Consider the following 14,398-nt stretch of genomic DNA (forward strand, 5'->3'; position numbering starts at 1 on the left):
AGCTAATTTGCAGTGACCTTTTGAGCAGTTTAGACCTTAGTCATGTTTCTGCCATAAATTCAATTGCATGTAATGGGTTCTGTTGTTTTGTCATGGTTTAGGGCTACATCAGGATGTAACAAGTGTATAATATTTCAATCCAAATCATGTCCATTTTGAATTTCTCATCACATAATTTCCATTTGGAAAACATACTGTTTACTACCTACACTGCTTTAGACCCCTTCATTTGGCACAAGACTTCTATGTAGGCTTACAATGTAATGCACAGTTTTCTATTTAATGTAGGTCTCTCACTGTGAGATTTATTTCTAAACATGGTCACTGCGTGTCAGCTAGATTTATTAAAACATGGTCACTGCATGTCGGCTATTCTCGGTTTTAGTTTACAATGGTACCAAGCTGTTTGCATTTGAAACAAATTCCCTCTAAACATATGTTGTTGTAAAGTACTTGCATAATTTTTAAATGTAGTTTTGTGCTATAAATATACATTTCTATAAATAATCTGTTTTTCTTGCTAGATTTTTTTTATTTTTATTTTTTAAAGGTAATTTTGTTATTTCCCTCATGATTAATGAATGTTTGCTTAACTATAAGGCTACTTTGACTTCAATAGTAATTGCATTTCTGAGTTTTCCTGAAATAAAGAAATAGTGAAATATAAGCTGCCTATCAATAGACTGGTTAAAGGATCACTATAGGGTCAGGAACACAAACATGTATTCCTGACGCTATAGTCTTAAAACCACCATCTATCCCCCCTGGGCCCCTCATGCATCCCAGAATATAGTTAAAAAAAAATCTTACTGTATTCAAGACAGAAGCTGTAGATCTGCATGCTGTTTGCCTCAACAACAAAAAAAGCAGTCTGCTGACATAATCAGAAGTGGTAGCTTGATCCAATCACAATGCTTCCCCATAGGATTAGCTGACAAAGAGGCGGGTCAGGGGCAGAGCCAGCATGATTCAAACACAGCCCTGGCCAATCAGCATCTCCTCGTAGAGATTAATTGAATCAATGAATCTCTATGAGAAAAGTTCAATGTCTGCATGCAAAGGGAGGAGATACTGAATGTTTGGATGCATTTTAGGCAGCCATGACCCAGGAAGGATCTATAACAGCCATCTGAGGAGTGGCCAGTGAAGTTATCACTAAGCTGTAATGTAAACACTGCATTTTCTCTGAAAAGACAGTGTTTACAGCAAAAAGCCTGAAGGTAATGATTCTACTCACCAGAACTAATTTAAAGGGACTCTCCAGGCAGAGTAGTTTACTCAACTCGTTCCAGCGCCGGGAGCCTCGTGAAGCCGCGCCCCTTATTTTGTCAAAATGACGAAATAGGCGGGAGGGAGCAATCAGACGCTTCCATTTGGAAGCGTCATTGCTCCCTTGTGCGCATGCGCGGCTTCGCCGCACATGCGCACATACTTCATAGGGCGGCATTCATGCTCAGCTGGCTGTCTTTGCCCGCCCCCTCTCCTCTGCTGACAGGCTGGAGAGATGGCGCGCACACAGTGCCTTCTCTCTCCTGCACACGTCAGATGTATCTTAATACGTCTGACGTGTACAAAGCCTTTTTAGGGCCCTACATGATAGGAAGTCCCTCTGGTGGCCGTCTGAGTGACGGCCACTGGAGGTATTCCTATCTATCAATGTAAACACTGTATTTTCTCTGAAAATACAGTGTTTACATTAGATTGCCTGCAGGGAGCTATAGATCTCACCTGAACAAATACATTAAACTAGTTTGTTCAGGTGACTATAGTGTCCCTTTAATCTAAACCTTTGTTCTTAAAGCAGCACTGACTGTTTTGACTTTTTTTTGTAAAAATATACTTCTGATACTCTCATGGCCAGTGTCTGAATGTAATTGAAATTGCATTGCAATTAGTAGATGTAGAAAGTCAAAGTCCCTCTTTTGTATAACGTGTAGGCCTAATTTAGAAGATTAATAAAACTTGAGCAGAGCTTCAGGCAGATATCCCAGGCCAGGGATAGGCAACCTTCGGCACTCCAGATGTTGTGGATTACATCCCCCATAATGCTCTTACACCCATAATGCTGACAAAGCATCATGGGAGGTGTAGTCCAAAACATCTGGAGTTCCGAAGGTTGCCTATGCCTGTCCTAGGCTAACCTTGGCTGTCTTTGCACAGGGAACAGGCACCTTCTCTTAAAGGACATTCCAGAACCCTAAATCACTTTAGCTTGTTGAAAAGCTTTGGGTGAAGAGTATGCCCTCTTTGCAGCAGAAAAGTCCCATTACTTCCTTGCTTGGTTAGCTCAGTGGAGCCAAACTCAAATTTTAATTTGAGCAGTGGAGTGACCCTTTAAGATGCTCAATAGATGCCTATGGCATCCTTACTAAATGTTAGTCATTTATGGAGGATCTCTGTGGGATCTTCCATGTGTTAATATATAGAATTGCACACATTCACACCAGTAATGCAGGTCCTATCAGAAGAAGCATCCAGGTTGAGAAAAAAAGGCACATGGGGGTGCTGTGGACACAAGGGCTTTAGGTAAGTTTATATATTTTCCCAGGAGCCACCATGAAAATGGGCAGATCACTTTGAATAGTGTTCACAAAAAGTGCAAAGACCTATAGGTCAATATTATACTTTAAAGTGCTGTACAAGCAGCAGGTTTTGCTAAGGATACCCATGGAAATGTGTTCTTCTGAGCCTGACAGTACACTTTATTTTTCCCCCACTCTCTCTTGCTTTTCTACTGCTCATTTCTTTTCACAGTGCAACATTCATCACGCTTGAAATTCTAGGCATTATGCCAGCCATTGCTGCTTTTTATCAATTGGTCCATTACAACAGGAAGTTTGTTCTTATTTCAGTGCAGTTATCACTTTATCTTGCATTTGTTTTTCAATACATCAGGCAAAACTACAGAAACGTACAAGTGGATTTCTAAATGAGTTGGCAAACCATAACCTAAGACATTTGATGGCTGTACTAATGTAAATAAGGGTATTCCAAGCACCATAGCAATCCATGCACTACCCTTTGAAAGTCTTCCTCGTAATTTTTGTTGGCTTTTGCAGTGCTTTTATTCATCACTTCAGAAATGAATCTACAGAAGAGAGCTTGACTTCATACCACTCAAACAGCTGCTAGGAATGGGTGATTGGCCAAGCTATGACCTTCAATTGTTCTTAATAAGCATAACCAAGAGGTCTCCAGCACTTAATGTCATGGGGAGATCTCACCCCAGAAACACAGAAAATTCAAAAGGCAAAATATACATTTAATCTACTTATACATTAACACACACACATTTATTTCAGTTTGCTTTTAGAATAGGTGTAATTGTAACCAAATAGTTTTTCCCCCCCCCATTTCTTCACTACTTCATACTTTGAAGTCATTCACCTTAAAGGGACACTATAGTCACCAGAACAACTACAGCTTGATGTAATAAAGCGACACTGTCATGCCGAATTTACCTTTCCCCAATCAATTCCTCTTCTCTTCCTCTGTCAGGATATGTTCTTAATTTCTTCCTGTCTGCTCTAGTTTGCTTTAAATCTTAAGACAAAAGTAGGGACTATTTCTCTCATGGAGGTTTCCTACGCTTGACCAGCGGAAGAACAAGGTGTGCTCCGTTTCCTGTGGTCAAAGCAATTTTCCCACAATTCTTACCTTTCCTCCGTGATCTCACGATGCTTCCTGTCAGTATTCTCAAATGTCCTGTCATTTAGACAGAACGCCAGCTAATCTACCGAATTCTGTCCTAACAGAATGAGAACAGTTTCTCCATTCATGTTAGGATGCAATTCGGGACTTTGTTCGTATTGGAATTTCATTTGAATGAATGAAACTCCGATCTTATGAGTGCCACGGCTGTATTTTGCAGCCACTTAGTAGATAGCTCCCTAATACTGTGGGAATTAGGGAGTGATCTACCAAAAGGCTGAAAGACCTAAATTGGTCTTTCAGACAAATTTACGAATACTAGGTAAAGATTACTTAGTGCAGTGGTGCCTCGGTTAACTTAATTTTCGGTTTACAAATGAAAATTCATGAAAAAAAAATGATTTACAAAAGTTTTTCGCAATTCAAAGCAAGTTTCCCAAGGATGCATTGCCCCTGGGAGGTTTATAGCGCTGCCCCTGTGCATGCTGGAGTCTTTGGGTAGCACGTGGCGTCGAGTGTGGAGGTGTTGGGAGCGGCTTTTGCATAGAGTTTTGTAGCCATTGTGGAATTTTTTTGCAGTGGTTTTGGGACTTTTTTTTTTTTTTTTTACTATTTTGGTGCATTTCTCAAGTGGTGGAAAGGAAGAGAGCTGAGATTCATAATTTGCATGCCTTTTGTCCCCCCCCCCGGCCCCCACCCAAGAGCGGCGGGTGGGGTCCCTAAATTACAATATTGTCCTTCCCCCTGCTTCCACCCATGGGCAACGGGTGGGGGGCTACGTGTATAAATACCCTCCTCCACTAAAAGTATTTTTTTTTTAGCACCAAAAAAGGCCAAATAAAAAAACCATAATGCCCATTGAACTTATAAAAAAAAAAAAAAAACACGCAAAATTAATCCATCTTAACCCGGCGAGGGCATTGCGCAGACTGAGCTCCACAGGGCGGGGAAAGACTTATACAGCTTTCCCACACCCTGAAATTTGACTCAAAGCACTCTGATTGGTGTGTGGGAAAGTTCTTTTGAATTTTCCCATGCTGTGTAAAATGACTCAAATTGCAGGGCGTGGGAAGGCTTTATAAGCCTTTCCCCGCCCTGCGGAGCTCTAGTCTGGATCAATTTTTAGCGAGTTTTTTTATATATATATATATATATATATATAATTTATTTTTTTGTTGCGCTCGTGTGTGTGTATGTATAAAAAAAAAAATATATATATACACACACACACGCGCACGCGCGCGCTGGATTCTGCATATTTTGGCCCCAAGAGGGCTGCACTCACCTGAACATGCATGGTGCTGCTGGGGCCAAAATATACAGAATCCAGCGCACTCGCTTATTAACTAAACAATGATTTTTAAATCTTAGAGATTGTAAAAGTTTTATTTAAAAACACCTCACCTAGGCAAAAAAATAATGGGGGCTTAGTTACATTATATGATGTATTTTTATATATTTTTATATATATATATATATATATATATATATATATATAGATATATATATAGATATATATACAGATAGATATATATAGATATATATACAGATAGATATATAGATATGATATATGATATGATATATGTTCGGGTATTATGGTCTATTTTTAGCCTTTTTTGTGGTTGTTAGCCCAGATACTGCTTCCTTTTCCTCTATAATGGCTGTTAGGCTCACACAGATTGCAGCCTGCCTTCCACAGCTCACAGAAAATGAACCTGCCAATCCACCTAATGAGAGAGTGAGCAGAAACACCAACACTCAGTGAAGCAGTGAACACTCTCCCTCACGTGCCCTTAGAAACCTGGGAAAGAAGTGTAATTATGACGTTATTAAACTGGTAGAAAACAAATTGGAAAGTTCATATTATGTACATCTGACCGATGCCGTTATTCATTGCGTTTTCCTAGGATACTTTTATTTTTTTCTTCTGTACCGCAAAAGTGTGTTTATCCACAGCATACTAGAAAGTAAGCTTGTTTTTGTGTATTCTTTACGGGATCAGATTCTCTGATGACTAATCATCATACGTTTCCCATGCACTCGCGCAAATTTATTTAATCTAATACATATTTGTGGTAACAGGAAAGTCATTCTTTAGTATCATTTTGCTTTGAGTTGCTTCTCATAATTTTGCAGTTTGTTCAACTTGAATTTTTATGTACGCTTAAATAATTATTTGTATTTTGTGTGATACTGCCCATCCATGTATTCCCATTATGAATTAGCCAAGTTCTGAAATTTGATGTAATGTAAAACTTAACATGTTGATTGGAGTGGCCAGCTGGGTTTAATAATTTCCAAATAAAAGACCTTGTCTACACCCTTCAGCTCACCCAAAGGAAAAAAATCTCTAATTATGCACAAAAAGTAACCTAACCAGTGAAATTCTAAAACCCAAGTGGTCTCTGTTTAACACTGGAACTAGCCAGAATGGTTTGCTGTACCCTACATGTAGCGGACCCCGGGTAACCCGACTGGTTACCTCTAATTCCTTCCTTCAGCCGCTCAGGAACCACTTCAGAATATAAAGAGACCCATTTCCCCCCAAATAACTAGATGACACACAGTTCTGGAAGTACAACACTGACCTCTGTTTATTTCGTCACACAAGGTTTTACATATACAGACCCCTAAACGGGTTCTCCAACACAAAACGGGTTTCCATCCCAAGAAGCTGATGGGGGAATGATAGAGGGACATAGCAGCCAGTTCAAGCTGCGCTGGCAGTGTCACCGTGGCAACGCCCTGCTGTGACAGGAAGAGGGAGGGGGAGCGGCACAGATAAGCAATAGATTTCACCTAACTATACTTTACAGAGCTGTTGCCCCCCACCCTGCCCCCTCCCTTGTAGACCCACAGCTCCATATACAGGCATACGTATCTCCCTCCATAGAAATAGACAGCGGCACATTGGGATAAGGCACTCAGTGACCGCGTTCCGTCACACTTTCCAAGCACCAATGGTTAATCGGGCATATCTAATGTTTACAGCCGCACCCTCCTCCCTGCAAATTTTCCTATAGGTTTCGTGAAATAAACAAAAACTTTATTGATGCAGTAAATACAAAAACTGTTTGGCATACGCATACTTTGAAGGAAACAAAATGATTTTCTTTAATATACAAGATTAGCAGAGTTTGATTAAACAATGCTTTTTTAATTATTATTATTATAGAGTGATGCATTGTAATGTGTTTATCTTATTAATTTCAGGACAATGAAAAGAGAACTCCCCTTCATGCTGCGGCATATCTTGGAGATTCTGAAATCATTGAGCTTCTTATTTTATCAGGTATGCCTTACTTCTTTCAGTAAAGTAGTCTCACAAGTGTGCTTTGAAGTATTTCAAATGTCATTAGTAATTTATATAAGAATGATGAGTTTATCCCCTTAAGGACCAAATTTCTGGAATAAAAGGGAATCATGACATGCCACACATGTCATGTGTCCTTAAGGGGCTAAGGCAAAAGTGGTGTCACTTTAAAAAAAAAAACAAGGGAGCGGATATTTATGTGATGTAAGGAAGTTCTAAAACACAGGGAAAACTCCAAAGAAAAAGTAGGATTCTACACAGTTAGGGAGGGAATTTTGAAAATCTTATGCATTTTATTTCTTCTTCTTCTGCATTGTCCAAATACATTTTATAACCTAGATATCCCTTTAAATTGTTTAGGTGGAGACATGTAAGATGCAGAAACGTTTCAGTTTCTCTATTTTACTTTGAATTGGACTATTATTTATTATATTACACATGTACAAGTCCAGAGGACCGCATTGATCTTTTTGAATCCTAAAGTTTAGTGTCGTAGCGATCATATATAGATGTATTTTCAAGGGGAGCATGCTTTCTCTGGACAGAAGCCAAATTGATGTTTTTTCTTACTTTGGATCCACTAGGCCAGGGATAGGCAACCATCGGCACTCCAGATGTTGTGGACTACATCCCCCATAATGCTCTTACACCCATAATGCTGGAAAAGCATCATGGGAGGTGTAGTCCAAAACAGCTGCGGTGCCGAAGGTTGCCTATGCCTGCACTAGGCACCAGTCACTTCCTCTAAGGTGCATCAGACATTTCTTCCTGGAGCTTGTTACCTCCTTTACTAAAGTCTGCCACCAACTCATTGGCTGAGAGCGTCGGCCGATCACTCTTGGCCGATCACTCTTGGCCGATCACTCTTGGCCGATCACTCTTGGCCGATCACTCTTGGCCGATCACTCTTGGCCGATCACTCTTGGCCGATCACTCTTGGCCGATCACTCTTGGCCGATCACTCTTGGCCGATCACTCTTGGCCGATCACTCTTGGCCGATCACTCTTGGCCGATCACTCTTGGCCGATCACTCTTGGCCGATCACTCTTGGCCGATCACTCTTGGCCGATCACTCTTGGCCGATCACTCTTGGCCGATCACTCTCGGCCGATCACTCTCGGCCGATCACTCTCGGCCGATCACTCTCGGCCGATCACTCAAACCCTGTTCCATCATGCTTGGCTCAAAGCAGAGAACTCTCATAGACTGTCTATCATAAAAGAGGTTTGGCTCAGTTCAACCACACACCCAAAGTAGTACGGTTTTCCCCTACACAAAAGCCTCACAGGTTGGTCACCATATGGCTGTGGAGGAGCAAAATACTTTTTTACATAAGCGGATATCAGAAGCGTTGCTTGCATACTGTTTTTTTTATTTTTTATTTTATTTTATTTTTTATTTTATTTTTTACATTTTTATGGTGTACTGACTTTATATAATTGTGAAATAAAGTCTCACAAAACAACTTTTCAGTTACTGAATGCCTTACATGACAGGCTGAAACAACCTTGTGGTATATGGAAATAATGCTTGGTGGTCACTCTCATTCATCAAACTTAACCTAGTTTATGCTGTTGTTATAGCACTGCTGGACTGCCCCCATTTTTGCTACCTTTCTGATAACTTGACCAATTCCTTGAGGAATTTCCTCTAGCAACAAGGAACTTGGTCTTTTGAATATGTTTAGTTTTCAGTTTTCTTAGTCTAGTTTCTTTTCAATTTTCAGGTTTTGAATCCTTTGAGGGAAAATACGATGTTGTATGTATTGCATATAATTCTGTCCTATATCCTATCACATTTACATGATGGTTGAAATGGGTTGGTCATAAACAGTAAAGGTTACTTACTACTGAAAATTTGAAAAATCTGCAGATTTATCAATGGAACTTATTCAGGAGGCACCTCTTGGCTCAGGGTCTGTAGACGTAATGGATGCATGTCTGCGTGTATTGATTCCATTAAGCCATTCTCAGTTTCTCAAGTTCCCAGCTAGAGGTCATCTGTTTAAATTTCAGACCGCACAGTTTAAATTACTGCTGTTTCATAAGTTTTCACCAAGGACTTGAATCAAGCCAGAGCATATTCCTTCTGCTTATATAATGTGTTCTGCAACTATACAGAAGGTTATTGCTTTTCTCACTATTGTTGAACTTGATGTCTCATCTATCCTCGACACACAGATTAAATGGACTGACAATGACTAATGCTGTTTATGTAAGTGTTGGTACAAGGAGATCATCTGTTCATGTCTACATTCATGCAGTGTGTCTTAGTTCCACACTTCAGTCAATTACTTTATCTCCATACCCAAGTACTTACAGAGTATGCCATAACTTACCTGAGTGGCTTCCTCATATTCTGTGAATGAGATAATGTTTTGCATCAATATCATGCATTTGTGATTTTTTTTTTTTTTTTTTTTTTTAAATAAAAGATGGACTGTGTGTGTGCATTTCCTGTCATTAACTCCCAGTCTTCATTGCTTCCCCTCTATGCTAACAATACTAACCTAATGACTACACTGATATTAACCCACATGTGACATCCATCCTCCTGGGGCTCCCTCAGGGTTTGAGTTTAAAGTCCGCCTGCATGGAATCGCCTGTGGTGCAAAAATGTGTTTTTTGTCAATGTTCCCTATCTTATATAGAATTGAAAGACTGCAGGTTTCTGTACGTTTATATTGGTCCTAGCAGCACTCTTAATGTATCCATGATTAGGTGAGTGCAGCCTCTCTGGTCTGTCTTCTGTTCATGCAATTCCTGCATATTGATCAGCTCCAAATTAGTGCTGTGAAACATCCATCCTCCAATAGCCCTCTAATCTAACTTTATCCCACTGGTGCAGTAGTGAATTGTAATGTATGTCTTGTTCATTTTTAACAAACTGGAAGTATTCCTAAAAGGCATATACATGGTCTGCAACTTTTCACTTTTAAGCCTTTCTGTATAATATAAATTTAGAGAACATAATCTGTCCTGATTAGATAAATTCCTTAATAAACTTGACAAAAAAAACGTTTAATCGATATTCTTAAAGGGTTAAATAACCTTAACCCCTTAAAGACCAAACTTCTGGAATAAAAGGGATTCATGACATGTCACACATGTCATGTGTCCTTAAGGGGTTAAAACACTGGAATACAGGGGATAAAGGTATATGCAAAAAGGATTGTTCAGAGATATAAGTACTTCTTCTAGGTAGGTGAAGAGGAGAGTGATTAATAATGAATTCTCCAAAATGTAACCATAAGTTATTCAATTGTGTGAACTGCTGGTCAGGCAAATCGTTACTATTCAATAGTCAGTGACTGGAGAAAAGTAACTATCTGAAAGTATACATATATCTGAGACAGTTAGGAAAGGTTAGGAGACATCACCTAAATGTCTAGTTTGGTAAAGCCAAACTGCTAGTGAATTCCTATCTCACTTCTCTGAAATCAATCAAGCAAAATAATAGTACGTATATTTATTAAATATAATCTGTGGTTTGAACTAGGGTATCTGAGCTTAGAGTTTCATTGGTTAAATGAAACGAAAAGTAGTTGTGCTGATTAGTAGATATCCTATAAAGAAGCCCCGATCAATAGAACGGTTATTTGCAATGTCTGCTTAATAAAAGTCTTGCGGTGGATAAATGCAGCTTCCTGTCAGTAATATCTAACACTGCGTCTGTGCCTTCAAGGGTACCTAATATAAAGCTAAGCTGTCGATTTTCCAAGTTTGACGGTTACTATGAATGCACTAACTGAACTCCTTCCTTGCAACCCATCAAAAATCTTGCCTACCTTAACCCCTTAATAACACATGACATGTGTGACATGTCATGATTCCCTTTTATTCCAGAAGTTTGGTCCTTAAGGGGTTAAACACTAAATAATGAGGTATGTAAAGAAAATATAGGGCAAGTTTGGTAAGAGTCAGAGTAGGTAAGGGGTAGATTTTTGCTAAGGGTGACTAGTTCAGCAGAGCCCCGACACGCGTTTCGGCGGTCAGGCGGCTCTCCCCCTTGAAGAGCTGCCTTACTGTTTATTCACGCCCCTCTTCACCTTCCTAGAAAAGGTACTTATCACTTTAAATAACCCTTTTTGGATATACCTTTATCCCCTGCATATATTCCTTCAACCCCCTGTATTCCCGTGTTTTAAGTTTATTCAACCCTTTTTTTAAGAATATATCGATTAAACGTTAGATTTTATGTGTCAAGTTTATTAAGGAACTTATTTAATCAGGACAGATTGTTCTCTCGTTCTCTACATTTAAATTTTCGTGAAAGGTTATTCCTTCTATTCTGTCCTCAAGATAGTTACTATATACCCTAGCAGCTTCCTACAGCTATCTCTCGTTCTTCTGTATAATACTTCAAAAATGGGGTTCACCGCTAGAAGTGTCCCTCTGACCTTGGGGAACTTGCAGTGGTCCCACGAAACCCTACATCCTTATCTTCAGTTGTGAATCTTATTGTAATGGAAAGATATTGAATGTGAATGACCCTGATCTCTTCCCCAAATAAATATAGATTTTGTTATTTATCAAAACCACTTCATTAAGCTGCATCCCTTTTAACTATAACAGTGACCTACAATTCAAAATCGAAACCTTTCATGTTTTCCAGTAGAACAAAAAATAATTTCCTTTGTGTACGTAAAGGAAGTGTTTGAGAGCCAGACTTGTTAATGCTGGGCAACCTGGCAAAAGACATCCACAGACTTCCTGAATTGTTTCTTACTACCTTTTTCTAAAATAATGTGACTAACGCCATTGTTCTTATTCATGCCGGTTGCTGTGGTTACATGTTGCTCGTGTCTTCTGCTTTGAATGTGTCATCCATTGTATGGTAAATTTAGACTGTTGTTTTCGTCCAGAAAGTACACTAACCGTCTCTTAGTAGCCACTATTTTAGAAACTGTACAGACTGAAGTTATGATTTAATTGTACATGTCAACAAACACACATAACAAGGACAGTGGTGGTTCTTTAATATGTTGAATTTTCTCGGCAGCACACAGCGCTATGCTGCTGAATTCAATTAATCTCTGAAGTTATGGATAAATCAAATGCTCATTATGTAGAAATTTGATTTTGCTTTCACTGCCACAGGGGAGAGTAGCACTGACACGGGTTAAGGGATATCTCAGGATTTTACTGCATATTCAGCCTTCCCTCACTCTGAGGAGTCTCCCAGTCCTAGCCGCTGGAAAATACCTCCAAAGCATGATGCAACTACCACCATGCTTCACCTGTTGCATGGTATTGCACAGGTGATGAGCAGAGCCTAGTTTCCTCTAGACCTGACACTTTGAATTTAGGCAAACCGTTCAATCTTCATTTCATCAGACCAGATAATCTTGTTTCTAATTTTTCTAAAGAATTATAGAGGCTACTGTGCTCTTTGGAATCTTCAATGTAGCCAATATTTTTTGTAGCCTTACCCAGATTTATGCCTAAACACAATAATGTTTGTAGATCTTTTGACCGGACAGCTTGATTTTTGCTCTGTTTGCTTTTCCATTTTTATTGATAGCTTTTCTTTGTGCAGGTTTTTTAACTGTAAATGTAGTGTAAAATTCCAATGTTGAAACAAAGTTATGATTTTCGGTTTAAAAATTTAATTCAATGTTTTATTAGGGGTTTCTAAACCGTTCTCTCCATGTTTGTTACAGGAGCTAGAGTAAATGCCAAAGACAGCAAATGGTTGACTCCCCTGCACAGAGCGGTTGTATCCCGCAGCGAGGTATATATCAATATTTAATGTTCCTTTTAGAAAGTTTCCTTGCATAACCAGATTAATGAGCTATTAAGTTATGGTGTAGAAGTATGATAAATTAAATCTGTACGGCAGGGCTGGACATTATATCTGCAAGTCTTTTAACTTGCTATTATGCTAAACCTGACTTGCTATCTGTAATGCCAACAGTTCCTTCTAGATTAACACACACAAATTGGGTCTGTGTGTATTAAGTGTACTGGGGAATATGTGATTTCATTTTTTTTTTTCTTCTTGGAACATGTTGCATAAGAAGCCACTGCTGTCTTCCTTTGAGGTTTTAAGACGTGTTTTTATAACACTTCATCTTCTAAATAAAAATTATTTTAAATAATGCAATCAATTGGCACTGCAAGGCAGATGCACTACTAGTGATAACATGTATAATTGTATTTGTTAGTTTATTGACACTAAATCAATTTAAGGCATTCTGTATATGTTTTTGTGTTTTTTTATTTTATTTTTTTAGGAGGCCGTTCAGGTTTTGCTCAAGCATTCAGCAGATGTCAATGCCCGCGACAAAAACTGGCAGACCCCACTGCATATAGCGGCAGCAAATGAAGCTGTAAAGTGTGCAGAAGCACTGGTGCCTCTTCTTAGCAATGTTAATGTATCAGACCGGGCAGGGAGGACAGCATTACACCATGCAGCCTTCAGCGGTCATGTTGAGGTATGTGTGTTAAATATCATCTCCAACGGCATTTATTACAGCAATCAAGCTTCTTCCAAGTCATGTTTTCATAGACAGTGGGGCTCCAAATTTTAAGTTTCTCGGTGGGCCAGCGCGTGGCCGCCTAGTGTGCACCGGCCTGCACGGCGCAATTACAGGGTGACCGGCAGGAGGGGGATGTGCTCCCCTCCTGCCGGTCACAGAGTGTAGCGTGGCCGAGCAGGAGAAGGAGCTTCTGTTCCCCTACCCGGTCTGACAGGAAGTGCTCACAGAGAGCACATGACTGCTTCCTGTCAGATCAGGTACAGTGAGCAGGAGATCCTCCACCACTGTCTTACTGCTCGGTCACACTACATCAAGGGGCGGGGGGGGGGGGGGGGGGGAGAACAAATGGGACACGGGGAGAGCTGAGGGGGAGAACAAATGGGACGCGGGGAGAGCTGGGGGGAAGAACAAATGGGACGCGGGGAGAGCTGGGGGGGAGAACAAATGGGACGCGGGGAGAGCTGCGGGGGAGAACAAATGGGACGCGGGGAGAGCTGGGGGGAGAACAAATGGGACGCGGGGAGAGCTGCGGGGGAGAACAAATGGGACGCGGGGAGAGCTGGGGGGAGAACAAATGGGACGCGGGGAGAGCTGGGGGGGAGAACAAATGGGACGCGGGGAGAGCTGGGGGGGAGAACAAATGGGACGCGGGGAGAGCTGGGGGGGAAGAACAAATGGGACACTGGGGGAGGGATGGCTAATGGGACACTGGGGGGAGGGATGACTAATGGGACACTGGGGGGGAGGGATGACTAATGGGACACTGGGGGGAGGGATGACTAATGGGACACTGGGGGGAGGGATGACTAATGGGACACTGGGGGGAGGGATGACTAATGGGACACTGGGGGGAGGGATGACTAATGGGACACCTGGGGGAATATAAGAACACATGGAGGGCTGGGGGCTAATGGGACATATGGAGGGAATAAGGAGTAAAAAAGACGTGTGT

General features: G+C 40.6%; 1 protein-coding gene across 2 annotated transcripts in view; it reads left to right on the plus strand.

Moving 5' to 3' along the window:
* The window catches only part of ANKRD28 (ankyrin repeat domain 28), a 138,354-nt gene that overhangs the window by 54,935 nt on the left and 69,021 nt on the right, over positions 1-14,398 (plus strand). For both annotated transcript variants that reach the window (XM_063452321.1, XM_063452320.1), the window contains exons 3-5: positions 6,865-6,943; positions 12,628-12,698; positions 13,201-13,401. In XM_063452321.1, the coding sequence (XP_063308391.1) occupies positions 6,865-6,943; positions 12,628-12,698; positions 13,201-13,401 (351 nt within the window). The remainder of the gene's footprint in view (positions 1-6,864; positions 6,944-12,627; positions 12,699-13,200; positions 13,402-14,398) is intronic.

This window comes from Pelobates fuscus, chromosome 4 (assembly GCF_036172605.1).
Source record: "Pelobates fuscus isolate aPelFus1 chromosome 4, aPelFus1.pri, whole genome shotgun sequence".
Lineage (NCBI taxonomy): Eukaryota > Metazoa > Chordata > Amphibia > Anura > Pelobatidae > Pelobates > Pelobates fuscus.